General features: G+C 43.7%; 1 protein-coding gene across 5 annotated transcripts in view; it reads left to right on the top strand.

The window, feature by feature from the left end:
- The window catches only part of EBF1 (EBF transcription factor 1), a 481,397-nt gene that overhangs the window by 429,284 nt on the left and 25,737 nt on the right, over window positions 1-26,376 (top strand). For all 5 annotated transcript variants that reach the window (XM_068278297.1, XM_068278295.1, XM_068278298.1 and 2 more), the window contains exon 11: window positions 7,887-7,975. In XM_068278297.1, coding sequence (XP_068134398.1) covers window positions 7,887-7,975 — 89 coding nt within the window. The remainder of the gene's footprint in view (window positions 1-7,886; window positions 7,976-26,376) is intronic.

Raw genomic sequence — 26,376 nt, 5'->3', positions numbered from 1 at the left:
CAGGCGCGCTGCTGTATTTTATGACATATATGGTCCCCGATGAGTTCCCATTGATCTCTCGGCAGACTTGTGCAGCTCCTCTGGGGCATTGAAGCTCACTTATCGGCTGATGTGAGCTCTGCCGGCGTTCTGAGACAATAACGGCACAGATTCCCCCCTCCGAGGAGAAGGCGGCTCCCATTTCCCCGGAACTGTCGCCGAGTAAAAATGGATTCTTCTTTCTCTTCCCTTCATTTTCCAGTTACCAAACGCCAACATAATCATGCGCTGATAGGTGTGGGATTTATGTTTTTTTCTCATCACTTCTGGAGTTTTTAAGGGAATTAATGGATACGATTCTTTCCTCTGAATCCCCAAAGTAACTTCTGCTGCAGTCGGTGGAAAAAAAAAAGAATTTGTATTTCGGAGTACAAAAAAAATAAATGACAAAAGGAGTAGATGCTGCTGCTTAAAATGGTGTTAATGTCTCTGTAAAAGGAGCTATCAGAGGACTTCCATGGATAGTAGTAGTTTAGTAGTAGTAATAATAACAACCCCCCCCCCCCACATAGACAAAAAAAATGCCCGCTGACCCTACAGCTAACCTTTCTGAGGGAAACTTGCTGACTGCCATAACTCTGAGGAGAGCCATATGATCAGCAATGAATAGCATTGATAGGGGCCTTTGCCTCTGGAAGCAGATGCTGATTGCTTAGTCATTTTCAGAAATGGCAGGCATATTATTTATCTGCCAGTATTTAAGCTCCTCTCCTTATTGTAGAGTGTTCCTTACCAAGGTGAAGGAACAGGCACGTTTTTTGCTATAAAGACATAAGGCGAATCCATTTTTATTATAAACTAGCTGATGGCCCAGCATTTCCCGGGTATGTATTTGGCTGGTTTTGGCTCCGCCCACTTTTTCTAACCCTAACACACAATTACTCAATGACCAAGTTTGTGAGCTTTGTGGTCTTTGGCATCAATAATTTGCATTGAAATGAAACAAATCTGATTGGCTGTTTGTGGCTCCACCCCCTTTTCAGAATTTGAATCCCAGTCACCCAATGACCAACTGTACCAGGTTTGAGGCTTGTGCCATTAACAGTGCAAGAATGGCAGCAATGTAAATATTCCCCTTGAAAAGCAATAGGTGAATTTTGATTGGCTTTTGTAGGCTCCACCCACTTTTCTGAATAGTAATCCCAGACACCCAGTAACCAGCTGTGCAAAGTTAGAGAACCCTGCCATTAACAGTGTAAGAATGGCTGCAGTTTACATTTTCCCAGTGAAATTTGTATTTGTCTCCACCCATATTTTGGTTATGGGGATAAAAAGTATCCTATATGTTAGTCCAGGTACTGTACTATGTGTGTGCCAAATGTCATTCAAATCCGTTCAGCCATTGTTGCGTGATTGAGTAACAAACATCCAATCATCCAAACTTTCGCATTTATAATATTAGTGAGATAAACAATATTTCTCCTGGGAACCTTTTCTAGCTTCGCGATCAGCAGGCATCTAACAGACACCTAAGTTATTGTTCGGTAATCGGGCACCCAAGTGGTAATCTGGGCACCCGATGCGAAAAATAGCCAGTTAGCTAGTACATAGTACTTAATGGCCTTGTTGATCATCCTAAACCATCGGCTGTTTGGCCGTCCGGATTACACGGTTAAGTTTTAGGCATTTAGGGGAATCTTGGGGGGGAAGGGGGGGGGGTCAAGGTTAGGCACTTATGGGGGGAGGGGGGAGTGCTATGCATTAGGTAGAGGGGTCTTCTTTTTAGCCAGTTAGCCATTTACAGAGGGCTAGGGTTAGGCATTAGGTGGGGAGGTTAAGGTTAGACTGGGTGACGGGTAGTGCATACTAAAATATCAGTCATTTAAACTATCAATTCTACTATTAGAGGCGCCATCCGGTGCTTAACTGATGCAGCAACGCCTCAACATGTGACTGGGGGGATAAAGGAAGGCAGTGCATTTATTTGTTGCTCATCAACGTCCTCCACTGAACTCTTTTTTTTTTTTTTTTGTTTCCCGCACTCAGATGGTGTTTTCTCAGAAACAGGAACTGCCCCCTAGACATCCACGTTAATAGCGACTAAAAATGGAAATTTGGGTGCCGGGGGCTGCCCGCTATACAAACAGCAGTTACAGATAGCAGGCACCTTCCATTTAAAGCGACAATTAACATGGATGCCTACAGACAGCCCAAGGTCCAACAGCACCCGAGGGTTTGGCATGGTTTGTGGCAGTGGTGGGGATAAGGGTTTGGCATGGTTTGTGGCAGGGGTGAGGATGAGGGTTTGGCATGGTTTGTGGCAGTGGTGGGGATGAGGGTTTGGCATGGTTTGTGGCGGTGGGAGGTTAGGATTTGGCATGGTTTGTGGCAGGGGTGAGGATGAGGGTTTGGCATGGTTTGTGGCAGGGTTGGGGATAAGGGTTTGGCATGGTTTGTGGCAGGGGTGAGGATGAGGGTTTGGCATGGTTTGTGGCAGGGTTGGGGATAAGGGTTTGGCATGGTTTGTGGCAGGGGTGAGGATGAGGGTTTGGCAAGGTTTGTGGCAGGGTCGGGGATGAGGGTTTGGCATGGTTTGTGGCAGGGGTGAGGATGAGGGTTTGGCATGGTTTGTGGCAGGGTTGGGGATAAGGGTTTGGCATGGTTTGTGGCAGGGGTGAGGATGAGGGTTTGGCATGGTTTGTGGCAGGGTTGGGGATAAGGGTTTGGCATGGTTTGTGGCAGGGGTGAGGATGAGGGTTTGGCATGGTTTGTGGCAGGGTTGGGGATAAGGGTTTGGCATGGTTTGTGGCAGGGGTGAGGATGAGGGTTTGGCATGGTTTGTGGCAGGGTCGGGGATGAGGGTTTGGCATGGTTTGTGGCAGGGGTGAGGATGAGGGTTTGGCATGGTTTGTGGCAGGGTTGGGGATAAGGGTTTGGCATGGTTTGTGGCAGGGGTGAGGATGAGGGTTTGGCATGGTTTGTGGCAGGGTCGGGGATGAGGGTTTGGCATGGTTTGTGGCAGGGTTGGGGATGAGGGTTTGGCTTGGTTTGTGGCAGGGGTGAGGATGAGGGTTTGGCATGGTTTGTGGCAGGGTTGGGGATGAGGGTTGGCATGGTTTGTGGCAGGGGTGAGGATGAGGGTTTGGCATGGTTTGTGGCGGTGGGGGGTTAGGATTTGGCATGGTTTGTGATGGGGTTGGGGATTAGGGTATGGCATAGTTTGTGGCGGGGGGGGGGGGGGTGTTAGGGTTTGGCATGGTTCGTGGTAGGGGGGTTGGGGTCAGGCATGGTTTGTAGCGGGGGTGGGGATTAGGGTTTGGCATGGTTTGTGGCCGGGGGAGGAAGGGTTTGTCATGTTTTTCTGGCGGGGGGATTAGGGTTTGGCATGGTTAGGGGGTCAATAAGGGTTAGGCATCAATGGAAGGCATTAATGGAAGAGGTTGATTAGGGTTAGGCATTGTGGGGGGGTTCGTGGTTAGGTAATGGTGGGTTTAGTTAAGGTTAAGCATTGGTAGAGTGATGGCTCATTTGAGAATAGGGTTAGGTTTAGTTATAGTAAAATATAGGTAAAATTTATTGATAGTTAACTAATGGAATTGCCCAATAGAATATCCTTAAAATTACTGATATTTATGGCTATTTCCATTGCCCACATTTCCACGCATTTTGCATAGGCGTGTTTTCTCTGCCTAACATGAGGTTTATTCCCTGTAAATGGTTATCAGCAAGTTACACTGCAGTTCGGACTGCAGAGAGAGTTTAATTTACAGCCCTGAATCCTTAACCCTTAGGGTGCGTACAGACATGCGACTATAGTCGTTTGAAACGATCGTTACCGACGGCATTGCCCGACGATCGTTTGTAAAAAGTGCACAAACGATCATTAAAATGACCGACCAACGAGATATGTCGTTGGTAAAGAACGATCCATTCTGCCAGATCTTTTTCAACGACCATCGTTCAAAAAGTAATGTCTGTACAACGATCGGTCGTTGATCGTTTGTTCTCAAAGCTTTGCACATGCTCAAACAGTTCTTTTTGACACTTGTGTTTGAAATCAGTTTATACATCATGTTGCGCACGCAACGCTCGTTCCAAGATCGTTCGTACACGAACGATGTTCAAAGTAGCCTTTCTTCAAACGATCATCGGCCGATACCTCCTTTAACATCGTTCGTTGTTCAGAACGAACGATCGTTATCGTATGTCTGTACGTACCCTTACAGTGAGAAGAGAGGAACAAATTGCACAAATGTACATTAAAATTCCTAAACCTCCCCCCCCCCCCCCCCCAAAAAAAAAAACTGAACTATTGCAAATGCAAAGTCAGGCATGTTGAAAATTTAATGCAATGTTTGTAGCCCCTCAAAAATGACTGGTAACTTTTAAGCCCCGTCGATGTCTGATATTCGCCTGAAATAAAATTCCCCGATTTTTCTCATTTACAGAAACCTCCGGCCAGGTAACGATATCTGTTTCTTCACCGTTATCCTTAAAATAAATTAAAATCTCGTCCATTTTCAAGCCTAAAAGATATTAATAAAGAAAAAAAAGTTTGCTTAAGTTTTTTTTTTATCTCTTATCATTTGACGACAGCATATTCACAGATGTAATTACTGGCTTTTTATTCACCTTTATGAATTATTGTATTTTTGTAAATGGATTTGTGGCCACTTTAGAGAAACGTTCCTTTTTATTTTATTCTATTTTTTTACTTTTTTCTTTATTGGTCTTTTTTTCTTTCTTTCTTTTTTTTTTTTTTTACATATGAAAGTATGAGCTGTCAATCTCAGACTTTAAGGATTATTTCTTTCGCAGAAATGATTGATCGCCATTTAGATTTTCAAGTTGACAAGTTAAAGGATTTTATTGGTGTAATTATTCTCCTGCACTCAATTCTCTTTTCAATTTAAATGTCCTTTTAGAAAAGCCGTCGGATTCGCTACCTGTCTGCGGAGAGGGGGCAGTCGGGGAAGGGGGGGGGGGAGGCAACGACACCTTCCATTACTGCAGGGTCAATTAGAATTTCACACAATTGCGCTAATAATCCTTTTTACATTCCTGAGAGCTGCATTCATTGAAGTGTGTGGTTTTTCTTTTTTTTTAATAAATGGACAAATGCATTTAGAGGAAAAGAGGGAGAGAGAGAGAGGGTGTCAATCTGCTGGAATCACGTTAAATAGTCGATGAGACAAATGATATCCTATCAGCTGTCACTGACACAAGTCCTTCATTCCGAAAGAGGCAGTAGATTACATGGGTATATATGTATATATATATATATATATATATATATATATATATATATATATATATATATATATATATATATATATATATATATATATATATAGGATATTCTCAAAAAATTAGCATATTGTGATAAAGTTCATTATTTTCTGTAATATACTGATAAACATTAGACGGGGCAACAGAGGCTGGTGTTAGTGTGCACAACCAGCCTCTGTGCCCCACTTACATAATTAAATCCCACCTCGGGTTCTCTTTAAGGCCGCTATCAAAGCATCCTGGGCCTCCATAACACCTGGGCAGTGCCACAGGCTGATTGCCTCCATGCCACGCCGCATTGAAGCAGTCATTTCTGAAAAAGGATTCCCAACCAAGTATTGAGTGCACAACTGAACAGAATTATTTGAAGGTTGACTTTTTTTGTTTTAAAAACACTTTTATTTTATTGGTCGGATGAGAAGATCCTGTATATACATACATACATACATACATACATACATACATACATACATACATACATACATAAAGTTCTATAAGGTTTGCGGCACACAAGAGCTCTTTATTTTGAGCCAACAAAACATACACTGTAGCAACGGTTTTGGGTGCCCCCACCCTTTGTCAAGCTAACACAATGCAGGAAATGATGCAATATATATATCCACCCATACAGGAAGTGACCTAATGGTTGCCTGGGATTTGTGGCATCGATTTGGGAGTGATTTTGGGAGCGATTTCCCTGCTCCTATACAATACATTACAATGGAAACGCTGTCAAAATGCTGCATGTCCTGTGATTGCGATTTACCTAATCGCAGTCGCTCTAGTGGAATCTGTCCCATCCATTTACTTTAACAGGATGTTTAGGGAGGCTAGCAATTGAAAGCAATCTATAAACGCTCCAACAAACGCTCTGGTGGGTTCCAGCCCTGATAGTCTTGTGTCCCTACCAATGTCCAAGGACTGCTTGTGAGCTCTGTGGGGGGGGGGGGAGACAGATGTGAAAGGAGCTATGTACACTTAAAGGGAACCAGAGAGGATCAACTATACATACCTGGGGCTTCCTCCAGCCCCATACGCACGGATCGCTCCCACGCCGCCGTCCTCCGCTGCCTGGATCCGCCGATACCGGGTCCCGTCAGTACCGCCAGTCGGCCGGCGGACGCGGCCAATTCTCCGCATCACAGGGTGCTCTCTCCATACAGTTACGCATGTGGCTGCCTACTGCGCAGCCGTATGTGTACGGGTATGGAGGGAGCCCCTGTGATGCAGACAATTGGCCGCGTCCGCCGGAAGTGACGGGCCCGGTACCGGCGGATCCAGGAAGCGGAGGATGGCGGCGTGGGAGCGATCCAGGCTTATGGGGCTGGAAGAAGCCCCAGGTATGTATAAGCTTGAAAAATGGGGGAGAAACCGAGAGCCCAATATGGTGCAGTATGTTAATATGGAGAGATCTGTTGTGAATAAATGAGATGATTATACTCACAAGGGTGGGTCGCCACAAAGGCAACCACTGGAAAGGCCGGCGGGGAGAATTGTAACCTGACCCCGCTCAGGTTAAAAAGTTGCTCTCTGTAGATAGGAGAAAATGGGGATACACCCCTCCACCAAGGATGGACTAGATGATATTGAAATACGATAACAGAGGCGCCAAGCAGAATAAAATTAGTTAAAATTGTTAAAAAGGGGGAAGTGGGTGGACTCACCTCCCTTCTGAAAAAAAGGGCCGGACAATGGACAGGTTACTTACAGTCTAAAGTAACATTTATTAGTAACTCCAAAAGTGCAACGCGTTTCACGGGTAACAGTCCCGCTTCTTCAGGCAAACGATTATTTGGAGGGTGCAAAATCAGGTCATGAACCAGGTAGAGAGCGCCTGGTTCATGACCTGATTTTGCACCCTCCAAATAATCGTTTGCCTGAAGAAGCGGGACTGTTACCCGTGAAACGCGTTGCACTTTTGGAATTACTAATAAATGTTACTTTAGACTGTAAGTAACCTGTCCATTGTCCGGCCCTTTTTTTCAGAAGGGAGGTGAGTCCACCCACTTTCCCCTTTTTAACAATTTTAACTAATTTTATTCTGCTTGACGCCTCTGTTATCGTATTTCAATACCAGGTATCTATAAAATCTTTTTCTATTTTAGCTGGCCATTCGTCTCTGGTTCCCTTTAAGAACTCTGTTAACCAATCAGACTTCGTCTTTCAAATGAAAAAAGGAATCTGATTGGCTACCCTGGGGAACTGCTCCAGTGTTTGGAAACTGCCTTAACTCTACTGACCTCATGGAAGTACCCCAAATCAACTTAAATTTGTACCTCCTTTTGCCCAGGATAGAAAATGAGACCTCTGATTGATCTATACCAGCGATGGCTTACCATGGCACTCCAACTGTGGTGGAACTACAAGTCCCATGAGGCATTTCAATACTCTGACAGCTCTAATCATAACTCGGGGAGGCAGAGGCATGATGGGATTTGTAGTTTTGTCACAGCTGGAGTGCCAAGGTTAGCCATCACTGATCTATACAAACATTGACAATGGGAATAATGGTTTCATTGGTGGCTGTATGCTTTAAACCCGTGACACATGTAGTTCTAAGATTCACCAGCTTGCAATCGTTTTGTGATGAGTAAAAAATATCTGTCATTTCATTGCAGCTCTGAATGAACCGACCATTGACTACGGCTTCCAGAGACTTCAGAAAGTCATCCCACGACATCCAGGGGACCCCGAGAGACTACCCAAGGTACACTTCACAAAATATACGTATTTATTAAACATAACAAAGACATAAAATATGCATATTTAACCACTTCAGCTCCCTTGTTACGCATATCTACGCCCCTGTATAGTTCACTTAAGGCTCAGGGGCGTAGATATGCGTACTATTAACTTATCGCCGCCGCTCACGATTGTCGCTTGTCTTCCATTTGCATTCGCTGCAATCCTTTCCTTCCGTGATCGGGGAATGGGGATCAGCTGTTCCCAACCCCGATCACCATGCCTGTGATGAATCAGAGCCTCTGGCAGCAGTGCAGATTCTGTTTAAAAAAAAAAAGTAAACACGATGTATTTTGTACAGCAGGAGACATTGGCAGCGCTTCCAAACAGAGGCTGCGCCCGAAATGACTACCTGCAATAGATGTGCAGAGCTCCACAATGTGGACTAAAATACACAACTTGCATTCAAAACCGGTACAGCAAAGGAGGACATTAGCTTCAGTATAAATAATATGAGCTCAAATTATTCCCTACTAGACTTTCCCACGACGATGACGGGTCTTCTCGGGGAAGACCTACCGCTAGTCTAACGATAAAAACATGATTTTTTTCCTAGTGCTGCGAATCATAAAATGGTATACACATTTCTCACAAACAGACATCAAACAAATGACAGCGCTCATAGGCCGCAACTGAATTGTAGACCAAGAGAGGCATGCAGAGGGGCTAAATACATGCCTTGAATGCAAATCAGATGCAAATCATGTACTAGTCTTAAAGTGGAATATAACCCTGCATTTCAACTTTGCTCTAAAACATTATTTACAGTATAATATATGCAACCAGCATTTTTTTTTTTACTAGACCAGCATTGGAAGGGTTACACAGAGCTTTAAAATTCCTGGAGATTTCTGCAGATGCATCCTAAGCTGACATAGATACATTTTGTTTACATAAATGTATCTAAGTGTTGAATGTGACTCACTCTCTCTGACTGAGAAGGAGCTTGGAGGACGGCCAAAGAGTGTGTAACATTTCTCAATAGATACATTTAACTAAATAGAATGTAACAATCTGAACTTCTGCATATCTCTTCACTGAACTTTAAACCTCTGTGTTTAACCCTTCCAATGCTGGTCTAGTAAAAAAAAAAAATGCTTTTTGCATATAATATGCTGTAAATAATGTTTTAGAGCAAAGTTGAAATGCAGGGTTATATTCCGCTTTAATCTTGTCCTGGTTGTCCTGCTGTACAAAACTCATGTAAGTATACTTATGGCAAGCTGCAACCATGTGCTTCAATTTGCATTCAAATTATAGATTAGGACTAGTACATGATTTGCATCTGATTTGCACTCAAGGCATGTATTTAGCCCTGTGGAGCTCTGCATGCCTCTGTTGGTCTACAATTCAGTTGCAGCCTATGAGCGCTGTCATTTGTTTGATGTCTCTCTAAACACGATGTATACTAAATAGCAAGAAGTTTTAAATCAGGATGATACCATTTATAGTACACGGAAGTTAGTGTAGCATCATCTTGTGGCCAAAAAGTAAAAATACACCCAAAATACACTTTCACATAGAAAAATAAAACATTTTTTATTATGTTTTAACTCCTTCCACTCCTACCCCATAGTTACCAAAATAAAACACCTGTTAAAAATAAATCTTTAATGATTAAAAAAAACTACACAAAAAGTTACCTTAGGGACTTCTTTAATATGTACGCCATTAGGGTAAATTAGTAGCTTTTGTAAATACAGGCTTGTAACCATTATTATAATATAAAAAAAGTAAACAAAAAAAAAAAAAAAACACCTTTATTTCCAAATAAAATATCATCGCCATACATTGTACTGGGGGCCCAATTTAAATGTTGTAATAACCGGAATAATAGGCAAATATAATATGTCTGTTTCATCATCAATAGCACATTTTATTTTTAAACTACAATGGCTGAAAGCTAAGAAATTGTGATTTTTTTTTTCATTTTTTTGTTCTTTTCCACTGCAAAATGCATATAAAATAATTCTTAGCAAAAAGAAAAGCCTAGTTTGTCCCGCAAAAAAATAATATATAGATCTTTCAGTGTGATAAGTAGCAATAAAGTTATTGGTTAATGAAGGGGAGGAGCTTCATGTGAAAATTGCTCTGGTATTGAAGGGGAAAAAACTGTGGTACTAAAGTGGTTAACCACTTCACCACTGAGGGGTTTTACCCCCTGAGCACCAGAGCAATTTTCACCTTTCAGCGCTCCTTCCATTCATTCGTCTATAACTTTATCATTACTTATCGCAATGAAATGAACTATATCTTGTTTTTTCCGCCACCAATTAGGCTTTCTTTAGGTGGGACATTATGCCAAGAATTATTTTTTTCTAAATGTGTTTTAATGGGAAAATAGAAAAAATGTGGGGAAAAAAATAATTATTTTTCAGTTTTCGGCCATTATAGTTTTTAAATAATGCATGCTACTGTAATTAAAACCCATGAAATGTATTTGCCCTTTTGTCCCGGTTATAAAACCATTTAAATTATGTCCCTATCACAATGTTTGGCGCCAATATTTTATTTGGAAATAAAGGTGCATTTTTTTCATTTTTGCGTCCATCCCTAATTACAAGCCCATAGTTTATAAAGTAACAGTGTTATACCCTCTTGACATAAATATTTAAAAAGTTCAGTCCCTAAGGTAACTATTTATGTATTTTTTTTAATTGTAAATTTTTTAATTTTTTAATTACAAAAAAAAAATGGGGAGTGTGGGAGGTAATGAGTTAATTTTATGTGTAAAAGTCATTTATTTGTATGTGAAAAATGTGTAGGGTGTAGTTTACTATTTGGCCACAAGATGGCCACAGTAACTTTTTGTTTTAATGCGACCTCCAAGCTTCCTTCCGGAAGCTTGGAGGAAGTATAAGGAGGCTGGACACGTGAGTTTTTTCTCACAATGATCGCGCTGCCCATAGGAGAGCAGCGGATCATTGCGGGGCTTAGATCAACGAACGGGAATGGATTTTCCCGTTCATTGATCTCTGGGCGAGCGGGCGGCGGCGTGTTTACTAGCGGCGGGCGGCGTGTTTACGAGCGGGAGCGCGGACAGCGTCGGGAACGCGGAAAGTACGTATTTCTCCGTCCCTGGTTGTTAAAGGATGGAAAAAGGGGCGGAGAAATACGTACGCGCGGGGGTAAAGTGGTTAAAATGGGATGAAACTCCATATTAACTAAAAAAATATATATCCAATAAGAAATGAGTAATTTAGCTTACCTATCCTGTTGTTTTTAGTGATCACCCTCAGATTTAGGAGAAATGTCATATGAACTAAAGAAAATAATATTTTTGCTGCTTTCCATCTTTACCCGTTTCTCTGTGATGCCAAAAGTGACATCAATTCTGCCCTTTCCTTTTTATTTCTTTAACCCAGCTCAGTTTTGATTGTCCCTCCCTACTGCCTCAGCTTACTATCCCTCCCACAGCAAACCTCACCAAGGTTTACAGCATTGTACAAAGTCTTGAAAGGGAGAGGGGGATTCAACTGCCTTATGGTCATAGTGTCCTGATCTTATCTGAAATAGGAGGCTTTATTGTTATTTGCGTGTCGAGATAAGCTTATTACTGTAGCTTAACCCATTCGCGTTCCGTCGTTTTCACTTGAGAAATGTTCACCCCCCATTCATTAGCCTATAACTTTATCACTACTTATTACAATGAACTGATCGATATCTTGTTTTTTCCGCCAGCAATTAGGCTTTCTTTGGGGGGTACATTTTGCTAAGAGCCACTTTACTGTAAATGCATTTTAACAGGAAGAATAAGAAAAAAAAGGAAAAAAAATCATTATTTCTCAGGTTTCAGCCATTATAGTTTTCAAATAATACATGCCTCCATAATTAAAACTCATGTATTGTATTTGCCCATACGTCCCGGTTATTACACCATTAAAATTATGTCCCTATCACAATGTATGGCGACAATATTTTATTTGGAAATAAAGGTGCATTTTTTCCATTTTGCATCTATCACTATTCACAAGTTTAAAATAAAAAAATATAGAAATATTTCATCTTTACATTGATATTTAAAAAGTTTAGACCCTTAGGTAAATATTTACATGTTTTTTTTTTTTATTGTAATGGTTTTTGTTTTTTTATATTAAACATTTTATTTGGGCAGTTTTGGGAGGGTGGGATGTAAACAATAGGTTTATAATGTAAATGTGTGTTGATTTTAATTTTTTTTTACTTTTGTAGTATTACTTTTTGGCCACAAGATGGCGGCCATGAGTTTGTTTACATGACGTCACTCTAAGCGTAACATATGCTTAGAGAGACGCATGGGGGAGGTAACAGCCAGAAAGGGCGCAGCTTCCGAGAGAAGCTGACGCTTTTTCAGCGGGGGAGAGGAATCAGTGATCAGGCACCATAACCCGATTCACTGATTGCCTGGCTAACGAACCGCGGGCCGGGAGCGCGCGTGCGCGCGCGATCGGCCGCGGGAGCGCGCATGGTTCCTGGACGTAGTTTCTACGTCCAGGAACTAAAATAGGTTAAGAAAAACACTTCCCACAATTCTGCTGGCACTGCACAGTTCCCGCAGTTAGACAAAGGCACCCAGACCAGGCTAAAAGAAAAAAAAGAGTAAAAAAAGGAATGTACATATATTTTGGGGGCAGTAACTATTTTTTGGCATTTTTGTATATTTGGTGTTACAACCTCCTTGAAAAATATACAAATTCTGTACTGGTTCCTCGGTCAGTTCTGCTACCACTCTTGTGCTATATATAATGGAGGTAGCAGCGATCAGAGTACTCGTCAGCTAGCTTACTATAAGTACAAGCACAGAGTAACAGCTTATGCCATACATACTGGAGGTAGCGGAGATCAACACCAGTGGTTTAGCTAAGGAACTGTGGGCACCGATGCAAGTTTTACATTTGGGCCCCCCAAACACTCTATATGTAACAATTGATACGGCGCACCAAAATCTTCCAATGGCAACTACAGTGTCAGAGGTGAAGAAGGGGATGGGGAACAGTGTGTTAATGTTTACTACTATTCAAAGTATGTATAGAAGTCATTATTATGAGCACAGGACCAATAGAGAGCTATACTGAAGTTGAGGGAGGGCCCTTCAGGGCCCCTATGGCCCAAGGGCCCCGATGCGGGTGCATCCTCTGCAACCCCTATTGCTACGCCCCTGATCAACACACACTACTGCTAGTTTACTATCAATACAGGCACAGAGTAACAGCGTATACTTACATACTGGGGGTAGCAGAGATCAACACACATTGCTGCTAGTTTACTATCAGTGCAGGCACAAAGTAACCGCTTATACTGTACACCCTGGAGGTAGCAGAGATCAGCACACTGCAGCCAATTTACTATCAGTACAGGCACAGAGTAACAGCTTATACTGTACATACTGGAGGCAGCAGAGATCAGCACACACTGCAGCCAGTTTACTATCAGTACAGGCACAGAGTAACAGCTTATACTGTACATACTGAAGGCAGCAGAGATCAGCACACACTGCAGCCAGTTTACTATCAGTACAGGCACAGAGTAACAGCTTATACTGTACATACTGGAGGCAGCATAGATCAGCACACACTGCAGCTAGTTTACTATCAGTGCAGGCACAGAGTAACAGCTTATACTGTACATACTGAAGGTAGCAGAGATCAGCACACACTGCAGCTAGTTTACTATCAGTGCAGGCACAGAGTAACAGCTTATACTGTACACCCTGGAGGTAGCAGAGATCAGCGCACTGCAGCCAGTTTACTATCAGTACAGGCACAGAGTAACAGCTTATACTGTACATACTGAAGGTAGCAGAGATCACCACACACTGCAGCTAGTTTACTATCAGCATAGGCACAGAGTAACAGCTTATACTGTACATACTGGAGGCAGCAGAGATCAGCACACACTGCAGCTAGTTTACTATCAGTGCAGGCACAGAGTAAAAGCTTATACTATACATATTAGTGGCAGCAGAGATCAACACACACTGCAGCTAGTTTACTATCAGTGCAAGCACAGAGTAACAGCTTATACTGTACATACTGGGGGTGACGTGCCTATATTATAAAAAAAAAAAAATAGGGCTAAAACCAGTAATAATTGTATATCTTGGCCACATATTTAGACATTGTATGTAACTTATGCTTAAGTACACTAACACTTTAAAAAAGACACTGAACAGCTGTTCCTCTCGTTTGTTTATTTTTTGTTGTTTTTTTTTTCCATTTTCTAAAAACGGAAACAGTAGACCCCTCAAGGGTCAACTCAAGTGGCGGCGTTTTGATGTTGATTGTATGTGTTTCCTACCAGTGTATCCCACCATTCTACAGTTCCTTCTCTCTGAGGATTTACTGATGGTCTTCATACACATCTGTGCGGTTCTGGCATTTCTGTTTGTGAAGCGTAACGATATCTCCTATTTATGGCTTTTGTTATGTGATATATACATATTGATTTGTTTGAGAATTCTAAGTAAAGAATTAAACATGAAAACCATGAGCACCGCCTAGAGGAGGAAATCAGGGCCGTACTTGGAAGCAAGCATTGGAATTTTTGACATTTTTGTAATGAAAGGAATCTGATTGGCTACTATGGGGACAGGGGCATATCTGGGTGACATAGCGCCTATGGCAAACACTGAAATTGCGCCCCCCTCGCCCCATCAGACCACCTTGTCCCATAATAACAGCTTCTTTTCTTGCAATGATACAAGTCTCCCCAGTATAGGTTGCTAGAGTTAACCCCAAGTAAAAGCAACCAGAGGTAGCATCCTAGTATAGGTAGCCAGAGGTAGTTCACCCAGTATAAGTAGACCCATGATTACGTTGCCCTCCCAGTATATGTAGTTAGATATGTCTCCCCAGTATAAGTAGCCTTCTTTAGCATAAGTGGTAAGAGGTATCCCTCCAGTATAAGTAGCCACAGTGCCTGTTCAGACTATCTGCGTATGAAGAATGCGTTTAAAAGCAAAGAAACGCAAGTTGAAAAACGCATGCGTTTTTCTTGTGTTCTAATGCGTATTCTATTGCGTTTTGCACACACACGTGACCCAGGGGGAAAAAAAGAATTATGGGAACCGCAGAGGAAAACGGACGCTAAAAACGCAATAGTACGCGTTTTTGATACGCATCCATAGACTTTCGTTGCGTCCGTTTCTATGCGTGACGCACAGAACTGCGTGCAGCAACGCGGATGAGAAACGTTTGCGTCTCATACGCATACATGTGAACTAGCCCATTCAAAAGCATTAGGAGCCGTTTCTATGCGTTTTTGGTACCCAGACAAGTTCCCTGAAAACGTCTAGGAACGCGCATAGTCTGAACAGGCCCTTACAGTATAGGTAATGAGAGGTTCCCCTCAGTATAAGTAACCCCCCCCCCAGTATAGATTTGGCAGGTGTCCCCCAGTATAAGTAGACCCCCCCCCCCAGTATAGGTAGTGAGAGATGTTCTCCAGTATAAGAGCAGGTACAAATGCCTGAGAGGCATCCTTCAGTATGGTGGTGAAGCATGAAGGAGGAGAAGGCAGCCATGCCTGCACCCCTCTAGATGCGCCTCTGTATGGGGAACCGCCCTTGTGTATAGAAATGAACTACTGACCTTATGGATGTACCCACAGTGCTAAAAGCCATATTTCTTCGGCATATAAGACACTCCAGATTATAAGATGCATCTAGGTTTAGAGGGAAAAAACCAGGAGAAAAAATAAACTAAGCCTGGTGCGTCCATGGTCCAGGAGCGTCTTGTAGATGTTTTCTCCCCTCCATTATTTTGTACCTCATGTGTCCTCCTGTTTCTTCCCGTACTGTATGAACTGGAGACGCCCGTTTCTAATATTGTTAAAGAGAACCTGAACTGAAAATAAAAAGTCAAAATAACCATACACAGGTCTTACTTACCTCCTGTTTAGTCTACTCCTCAAACACTTTCTCCTCTCTAGAAAATGGTCTATACAAACAACATTGACAATGGAAATAATGGGTTTAGTGGTTGCTGTAAGGCCTCCTTCCCCCCCCCCCCCCCCCCCCAGAAAAGTAAAATGACATTGATTACTTACCTGGTCAGATCATTACAGTTTGTTACTCCCAACTGGAGGGACTGTGTGCGCCGAATACAGACAGCCATTGCATCTGCTTCAGGCTGGGAATGGGGTGGAGTTTTCAAGCTGCTACATACTGACAGTTACAGCATGGGTCTCTATCATCTCCCATCATGCGTTACAGTGAAACAGGAAATACGCAATCACATCGGAAAACCGTGCAGCAAGTGTTAATAAAAATGCTTGTGTTTGTCCTCTGTGCTCTACGTTTTGTAGAGGAGCTAATTCATTGGCCACTTCCTGCCCCTCAGACTGCAATTCCTGTCAGCTGCAGTCTTTTCAGAGAGATTGTCAGTGCCCCGCCCCTTGAGCAGCAGGAAAATGCCATCCAAGCAGCAGCCGCTACTACGGAACCTGAAAATAACTCTCACACATCTGCTTCTGGTCATGTCAAACTAGAAACACAGGAATGTTACCTGCAGAAGCCTCATTTCACAAAAAAGGTAACATTTGATGACAACAAGAGGGATATAAAGGGTGCCATATTTATTTATTTTTAAACAATACTAGTTGCCTGGCTATCCTGCTGATCCTCTGCCTCTAATACTTTTAGCCATAGACCTTGAACAAGCAGCAGATCAGAGTTGATGCAATTGCTATGGAAATAGTTGTTGCTTGGAAATGCACCATCCAAAAGAATAAATACATTTGTATGAAATTTGCAGCAACTCACATTTATTAGCCTCTCATTGAACATCCCTATTATTCCCGATCCATTCAATGTTATTTTTAGATGTGCGTTTGGAGATTTTAGCGGTGGATTAAAGTTTCTTGGTGTAATTTTCGTTTCCGCCTGGGTTGACTCGAGCTTCAGAATTTCTGCCTGTAGCAGCTGTCGTTAGCCGCAGTTCCAGTCTATCTCTCTGCCAATATCAATATTTTCTTTATACATTTCTCCTCAAATACACCTAATTTCTCTTCGCCATTCACCCCCCGTCTTCCCCAGCACTCTGTGCCCCCCTCCCCCCTGCGCTCCATGCGCACACCTGCTGCGCCTGTCATCCCTCTCCATGTAGCGCACACCACACCTACTCAGCGCTGCCGCCCCCTCCCAGGCCTGTGAAAACAAATCTTCGGTCAGACCGAGTGCACGCTTGATTGAAGGCATTACGGCCTTCAGAGAACGATTTATGAATTATACATCGTAATACAATTACATGCCATTACTGCTGGGGAGGAGGCCACCTGACAGACCTCTGGAAGGCAAAGATTTTCCCTGGACCGAGAGAATAAATGTTCACTGCTCAGACTAAGAAGGAGGGGGGCACAAAGAACACCATGGGGGGCAGGGCCGGCTCTAGACTCTTTGCTGCCTGAGGCAATTTTGTGAGGATGCTCTCCCCACCCTCGAATTGGAACAATCGCAATTGCACCGCACGTTATAGCTGCTGTGAGACCTCAAAAATACACCCTCAGTATAGGTAGGTAGCCAGCTATAGATGCCCCCAGTATTGGTAGCTAGGTACAGTTGCCTTCAGTATAGGTTGGCCAGGCACTCTCTTCACTTCCTGTTTCTGCCTGGTGCTGCCCCCAGACTTCTGGCGCCTGAGGAAGTCGCCTCACTTGGCGTCATGGGCGGACCGGGCCTGATGGGGGTGTGCAAGAAATGACCAGGAATTATTATTGTTAATAAAGTGCTAACATATTACACAGCTCTGTACAATTGGGGCGACATCTCAACATTTAGGTCCCAGTGACAGGCAGTGAATGCACCACCTGTCAGCTGCTCTCCAGAACCAGTCGGGCACTAGTTAGCACTTTGTACCGGCGCTGTATAGGTGCCTCCCCAAATGATGTGTATTTGTGGGTCAACCACCGCCTAATAATTTGTATTTTGTGGGGAAATGCTGCTAATGTATGCAACATTTGAAGGGAAACACTGCCCCTGTGTATTTGCTTGTAAACCGCTGTCTAGTTGTGTATTTTGGAGGTAAATGCTGCCAAATTATGTGTATTTCTGGATCAAACGCTTCCTAATAATATGTACTTTGAGGAAAAATGTTGCCGCATCATGTGCATTTTGGGGGGAAATTGCTGCCTAACTATGTGTATTTTTGTGTGCTAATGCTGCCAATTATGTGTATTTCCAGGTCATTTTGTAGTGTGTTGTTTTCCTTTGCAGTGAATGATTTGTACATTGCAGGTCTTTAGCCTCCGGCTAGGAGCGCAGAAAAACACGCCATTCCGCACTGTGGATTTTTCATATTTCGCTGCGTTTCTCATGCGTTTTTGGGGCGTTTGTGTTTTTATTACTTTCCCTTTATCAATGAAGTAAAATACACTATCCTATTAAAAAAACGCAGCAAGTTGTGCATTTTCAAAAACGCATACTGTAAAATGCACATTTATGCGTTTCTACATGCGGCCAAGGGACGTAACTAGAAATGAATGGGCCCCCCTGTGGAACTTTGGATGGGGCCCCCTATCTCCACCCCCCCCTCCCCTCTTCTCTACAAAACTTTGTATGTTTCGTTATCAGTGGCAGATGCAGTCATTAGAACAACTGTGTAGAGAGCAGAAAGCTGTTTCTCTCCATGCAAAAACTCCTCAAGCATCCTCAAGCATCACTACAGGACAAAGCACTTAGAGAGGGGTAGAACAGCACTGTAGACAATACCCTGCTGTACACTGAATGGGGACTGTCTACACATCTTTGTCTGCAAAACCTTGTATGATTTCATATCAGTGGCTGAGCAGATGCAGTCAATAGAACAATTGTGCAGAGTGCAGAAAGTTTTTTCTCTCCTTGCTCTTAGTTGTCAGTCTCTCAGGACAGGGCTCCCTGTGGCTTCTGGGCCCCCCTGCAGCTGCATCCCTTGCAGGGTCTACTGTTACGCCCCTGCGGCCAATAGACTTTCATTAATGGCATAATCGCTAGCGTTTTCCGCTAACCCCAGCATTTCTGCCTAGTGCTTTCCTCGCCACTAGTAAAAAGCGTGAATGCGTAATACTTGTTGAGTTCTGCCTGGGATTCCTCCAATATCCACAATTAGGGCTGGAACCCACAGGAGCGCTTTTGGCAGCGTTTTGGCAGCACTGCGATACGCTAGCAGTTTGCCAAAACGCTGGGCTAATGTTAATGGATGGGGCAACTTCCACAGGAGTGTTTGCGTTTCCCAGAAACGCAAACGCAGGACCTGCAGCATTTTGGGAGCGTTAGCGCTTCAATGTAAAGTATTGAAACGCTAGCAGAAACGCTCAGCAAAACCTAAACTGAGCGGTTTTGCTAGCGTTTTGCGGTTCAGCACACTGTAACAAAATGAAAAATAATTCACAGGACCAATCAGGATAAAAACGCAAAACGCAAAACGCTACGCACCCGCTGGGCAAAAAAATACAATGTTGCAAAACACAACCAAAAACGCGCATGAATCTGCTTGCAAATCGCTCAGACAAAATGCTAGCGGTTGCGTTTTGCGTTTGCTGATTTCAGTGGGTTCCAGGCCTTAGAGACGATTAACAAGTTGCATGTAATTCTGCATGCAAATATAATGCAAATGTTATGAAGCTTGAACTTGGGTCAGTCCAAATCATCATTGATTGCGGCAAACAGTTTGCATGCTATCTGGCATTATTTGCTTCTAACTGATCACAGCTCTGCTCACACTCTGCCAAATATCTTGCTCCCCCTCCCTGTACATTACATTGCTTTGCATCGACAGCTACAGCTATATATACAACAGTTGCTCCAGAAATTCCAAACAGCACGACTAACAAAGACACCGTCGATGCCGCCATTATCCCGACAAGAGACTGGGCCTTATCGGTTTCATGTAAGACCACCGAGATCTTGGGATCGAATATCATTGCAGTCGTTCATTAGGGGTGTTGTCATCTATTATCTGCGGGAAGTGACATCATCATAAGGCTATTATAAATAATAACGCACTTAGCAGATCTGGGATTTCCATCTACAACCCCGAAAATCGTCTGGAAGTCAGTCTCCAGGTATAAATATCCTTGTCCGTAACAGACACCGATTACAGATTCCACGACCATCCATCAAACGCCGTCAGGGCCAGCATTTATAATATATTTATAGTCCACTAAAAGATAATAATGGCTATTCTCGTCACCTGACTGCTTCCCATTACTGTCATATCTGTATTCTTTCTGCAAAAGAACAGAGATTTTTTAAAGAGGACCTGTAGTGAAAAGAATGTAATAAAATGATGTTTCAGTATTCATTTATTAAATGATTTAGTCAGTGTTTGCCCATTGTAAAATCTTTCCTCTCCCCGATTTACATTCTAACATTTATCACAGATGGCGACATCTTTGGTCCTGTCAGGTGCGGCTCTGCAGAATGTTTGTTTACTGATAGTTCTAAAGCCAGCAGAAAGGTACCTGTCTCCCAGAATGCCGAAAGGCTAGAGTATGTGTCTGTACAGCATTAATCACCGATTTGTTGCCCGAAGGGATTGTTTCTCGATCCCCGATGGGCGACAATAATTGCATGTGTGTACTTAGCTTTACTCTACCATGCTTGATGACATCCTTACTGCTCATCTACAGCTGTATTAAACCTAGTCTGGGGCTAAAGGTGGCCACACACCATACAATAAAATGATCCAATTACAAGGCAATTCAATCAAAACAATCAGTTGTGCAGAAAAATCGAAAGCTTTTTTTCTTATTCATTCGAGAGACCTGATTGAATTTCCCATTTTTTTCTTTCGATAAAAGTCGATTGGGAGTGGCAGATTTTCTCATCATTGATCAGTCTTGAGTGGTATCGTATAGATTGCAAATTTATTGACGTATAGCCCCAAGCAATTTTCTCAGTTATCAATCATTTATTTTCATAATTGGGGGAGAATTAAACACGTGTGTGTGTGTGATACATTGGTCAGATAAATTGATTGTAAAGCCTGTTACACACTTACAATTATGATTGGGCAATCACTGACCAATTGTATCACCTCCATGTAGTATGAGGGTTTACCTACACAATCTGCTCATAGCATTCAATATCTGTTGACCCTCATATTACATGTTAGTAGAGTTGGTCAGTGATTGGCCAATCATGATTGAAAGTGTGTGCTAGGCTTAAAATTTAAATTGAAGAGAAATATGAAAAAAAATGGTATGGTGTGTGGCCACCTTTATGGTGCATACACACTTACAATTTTGATTGACCAATCACTGGGGGAAAATAATCGCCAGAGTATGCATAGCTTTTTATCTCTGAGCACATTTGGCCTCGATTCTTGCACTCTCTACCTGCATATTTAGAGTCCTGTAGCAGCGCTATGCATAGGGCCATGCTCCTGCATACATGTGTTGCTGCACACACACACGGGCACACATACACACGTGCACACACAGGCACATACACACACACACGCATACACAAGGGCACTCACACACACAGACACACTAAAACACGGGCACACACATACACACACGCTGGCACACAGACATGCAAACACACACGTGCGTGAGCACACACAAGCAGGGACATACAAGGGCACACACACACGGGCACACAAGCACACACACACACGTGGTGGCGTAGCAGTAGGAGGTGCAGAGGTAGCAACCACATCGGGGCCCTGAAGGGTCCACCCTCTATCACAGTATTAGCTCTGTATTGGTCCTGTGCTGGTAATAATCACTTCTATAGTGGATTTAAATAGTAGTGATCATTAACACACAGTTCCCCATCACCTTCTTGCACCTCTGACACTGTGGTTGTCCTTGATTGGTTTTGGTGTGTTGTATCAATTGTCATGTATAGCAAGCTTGGGGGGCCCCAATGCTAAACTTGCACTGGGCCGACAGCTTCTAAGCTATGCCACTGCACACACACACACACACACACACACACACACACACGGGCGCACACAGACGCGCGCACACACACACACGGGCGCACACAGACACACACAAACACATACGGGCGCACGCACACTGCCGCACACAGACACACATACGGGCGCGCGCACACACACACACACACAGGCGCACACAGACAAACACACGGGCGCACACACACACACGGGTGCACACAGACAGACACACACACACACACACGGGCGCGCACACACACACAGGCGCAAACAGACACACACACACACACGGGCGCACACAGACACACACACACGGGCGCACACAGACACACACACACGGGCGCACACAGACACACACACACGGACGCACACAGACACACACACACACACGGGCGCACACAGACACACACGCACACACACACACACGGGCGCACACAGATGCATACACACACACACATGCATACACACACACACACACACGAGCGCACACAGACACACACACGGGAGCACCGCTCTGCTGGAAACGAGCCTTGCTGAGATTCTGTCCCATTGGCTCACTGGTGCAGTAACAGCACAATTGTTCAGGATTTATTCCCCTCGCCATATGGTCTGCTCATTACCATATACTCAGCGGCCATATGGAGGCTGGGGAGGCGAACCCCTATTCGCTGGAACTGCCAGATGAGCAGCTCTGTGTCATCTGCCATATTTAGGTTGTTATGGCAACACAACATCAATAAAAAAGGAAATGCTGGCATTTGTCTCCCTCATCAATATCCAGCACGTTAACCCTTTCCTGGAGGGGCGCTGGCGTCTGCAGCGTAAACAGCCAGTCGCCTCGTGTCTTCCTTCCCCGGCATCCAATCAGATAAAAGAATGAATCTGTGACACAGAACCAGCGGTCAGGTCAGGCACGGGCGGCCGCACACTTGTAGCAGGCCAGTGACTGAGATTACAGCCGGCCCAGGAACTTGATGAATCCTAATTTGCTTACGGCCTTTATGTAACGTACAGAAATGCCAAACGTAAAGAGGACCTGTAGTAAAGAAGGTAACATCATTAATTAATAAAATTGCTTTTTTTTTTTTTTACAATATTCATTTACAAATAATTTAGTGTTTGCCCATTGTCAAATCTTTCCTCTCCTAGTGACATATAATAAAATGCAGTAAGTTATTCAGGATACCCACTTCTACAGTAATTTTCCTGGTTTCAGATCAGAAACACTTCCGGTATCTATATATCGCTGTATATTGGTATGTAACCCCACCCTCGCTATGATGCTTAGCCTAGGCTGTTTAGCTATGTGGAATTTTCCTCCCAGAGTATTCTGGAAGGCCAGATATATTTTCTACTGGCTTTAGAACTCTCAGTAAGCAAAGATTCCACACAACTGCACCTGACAGGACTACAGATGTCACCAGAATGTCAGAATGTAAATCAGGGAGAGGAAAGATCTTACAATTGGCAAACACTGACTAAATCATTTATAAATGAATATTGTAAAAGTAAGCAATTTTATTATTTGTTATTTTCACTACGGTTCCTCTTTAAGGATCTTTGTGCTTTGATCTCAAGATATACCGTAATCCCAAAGTGGTGATTGGAAGCATTCACTTTTATCAGAAATTAGAGTATGGTTAAAGTGAACCTCCGGACGAAAAATCTACTCAGCAGCACTGAAAAGGCTTGGTGTTTCTTTAACAGTTTCACAGCATCAGAACTTTGTTTTTCTCACCAAAGCATCATTTTTAGCTGCATTTTTAGCTAAGCTCCACCCATCAAAGAAAAAAAACGGACTTTTTTCCCCTGATGCTGTGCAGAGCATGATGGGATTTCCTATGTTGTTGTTCACGTTGCCTAGCAACTGGGAGAGGTGCTCATGACACAGGACAGTTGGAACTGCGTCTCATGCTTCCTGTCACCTCCTTTCAACCAAAAAGATGGCTGCCCTCATGAAATCAAACATTTGCCTGTTCTTTTAAAACAGGGTGGGTAAGAGATTATATTACCGATCTATTTTAATTAACACAACTAATGTAACTTAATGACAGTATGTTTGTTTAGGCTGACGTTCCTCTTCAACTTCAGGGCCTGATCCTTGTCACTGGGAGGGGGGGGGAGTCATACCAACGATTTGGTATGGGGCTTCATGACTTTGGACTATACACTTTATCTGAATTGTGTAAAGGGAACCCAAGGCAAGGGACATATGCAGGCTGATAATATTTCTTTCCTTTCGAACAATGCACTTTGCCCAGCTGTCCTGCCGATCCTCTGCCTCTAATACTTTTAGCCATAGCCCCTGTACAAGCATGCAGCAGATCACGTTTCTGACTGAAGTCTGACTAGATTGGCCACATGCCTTTTTTTCAGGTGTGTGATTCAGACACTACTGATGCATGAAAGATCAGCAGGACAGCCAGGCAACTGGTATTGATTAAAAGGAAATAAATATGGCAGCCTCCCTATCCCACTCGCTTCAGGTGTCCTTTTAATGCACCGTGGAATGTGTGTCAGCTCTGCGCGAATGCATAATAATAGTAATGATAAAATATTTACACCTCCCACACAAAGGTTATTCAAATCTGGCGCCCGTAGCTCTACCTTAAAGCTTGGCGGGGATGGCGCATTACATTATGACTTGGAATAATAGATCAAATGCGCGAAGTACACAAAAAATAAACAAGCAGACCAGCAGTAGAGATGTGGAGGAACACAAGCTGGGGGAACATCACAGGAGACGCACCCGGCGCGGCGGCTGTTTTTCGCGGCCCACTCCTGAATAACTGATTCAAGCACCAAGCCAATTAAGAGGCACCTTCCAATAATGGGAGTCGTCAGCCAGATCCTTAAATATAAATCATTTTCACCTCCCCGGCCCTCATGATCCGCTACAGCTCTGTCTCTTCATCTCAATTGAAAGGGAATGTTTGCAGTCTCAGTTCATCAGCTCACATTAGCCTCATGCTGAATATTTAAACACAGAGCGATTTGAGCGCGCCGCTGAGCGGGGGAGAGAGGGGGCGACGCCGGTGCGGGCGCAGGTCCATGGCAATTTACTCGTGAGCCATTTAGTCACTGGTGCGTCTCCTCTTGGCTTGCCAGGAATGAGTGTACCTGGCTCTAAGAAATGGGCAGGTGCCAGTCTCTGGACGGGCATCATCCGTAATGCAGTCAGCTGCGCATTTGTGTGTAAAGAGCAACGTCAAGCTGAAAAGCAATGTCGTTTTTCACCGCAACGGCGTCTCGCCTATTACTGAGGCCAAACGAAAGGCAGCCATGATGTTTTTATTTTTTTTCCGGGTATTTTTGTAGATTATAATTTTGTGAGGTTAAGTTGCCCCCCTTTTTATTTGTATTTGGTGCACTGATGCCAACAAAACAATTGCGGTAAATGTTGTTGGCTGTTCCTCTTGTAGAAGGAATTAACCACCTATATGGATCAGAAATAAAATTGACAGAGAGAGTGAGTTCCGGACTTTTGACCCAATAAAGACAAATAGCCTTTCCTGCTTCACCTCCACTCCACCCCTGTGACTAATGTCTTGACCCCCAACAACAAGTATTGAGAATGACTTCCACAAGAATTGTCTTGTACACCCAATACTGCCATTCTCTAACACTGTTGTCCCCGGTGTTGCCATGTGCCTCCAGTACTGCCATGCCTCCCCTCCTCAGCATCGCTGTATCCATCCAGTAATGCCATGTTCCTCCAGTATTGCCATATACCCCCCCAGTATATCCATGACCCACCCCAATATCGCTATGTCCATGCAGTAATGCCCTCCCCCCAGTATTGCCAGGTCCCCCCACAGTATCACCATGTCTTGCTATGTCCTGCAGTATTGCCATGTCCCCCCCAGTATTGCTGGGTCTAACCCCCAGTGTCTCTATGTCTCTCCGGCAATGCCAAGCTCTTCCAGTATTGTCATATCCCACAAGTACTTTCCCCAATAATGCAATAATGCATTGTCTTTGTCGTCGAAGTCCATATGCATTCTGAGCAGGCTTCTGCCACATCTCCGAAGGGTAGGCCCGATTTATCTTGGCGAGCCAGTTCCCCACTTACTGGCCAGACAGCTCTCCATGGGTTGAGGGATGTCTCCTCCTCAGCCTGCTCATGTTGTGGACTCTTCCTCAGTTTAGCTGCTGATCCCTTTCCTTGGCTGGAAGCTGAGCTTTGGCTCATTAGTGTCTCTCCCTGGGGGCAGAGAGCTCAGCACTATGGCTATGCCGTGTGATCCATCATTGTAGAGTCATCTGTCCCAGGCAGCTGAGCTCAGGCCAGCCGATCGAAGGAACAGCTCTTACAAGTCTATTATTGCAGGCGGGACAGTAATTGAGCAGCCGGGATGGAAGGCAATGCTGGGGGAGCAGGACAGACCTCGGAACACGATAACATCACAGCAAATCATTCATTTCAAAGCTTTGGGGCCCAGAATTGTGCAAATCACATCTACTGGGCTTCTTGTGTACATTCAGAGTCTGTAGGCCATTCTGCTCC

Source organism: Hyperolius riggenbachi, chromosome 3, assembly GCF_040937935.1.
Source record: "Hyperolius riggenbachi isolate aHypRig1 chromosome 3, aHypRig1.pri, whole genome shotgun sequence".
Lineage (NCBI taxonomy): Eukaryota > Metazoa > Chordata > Amphibia > Anura > Hyperoliidae > Hyperolius > Hyperolius riggenbachi.
The sequence above is the reverse complement of the archived record's forward strand: the minus strand, read 5'-3'. Positions and strand labels throughout refer to the sequence as shown.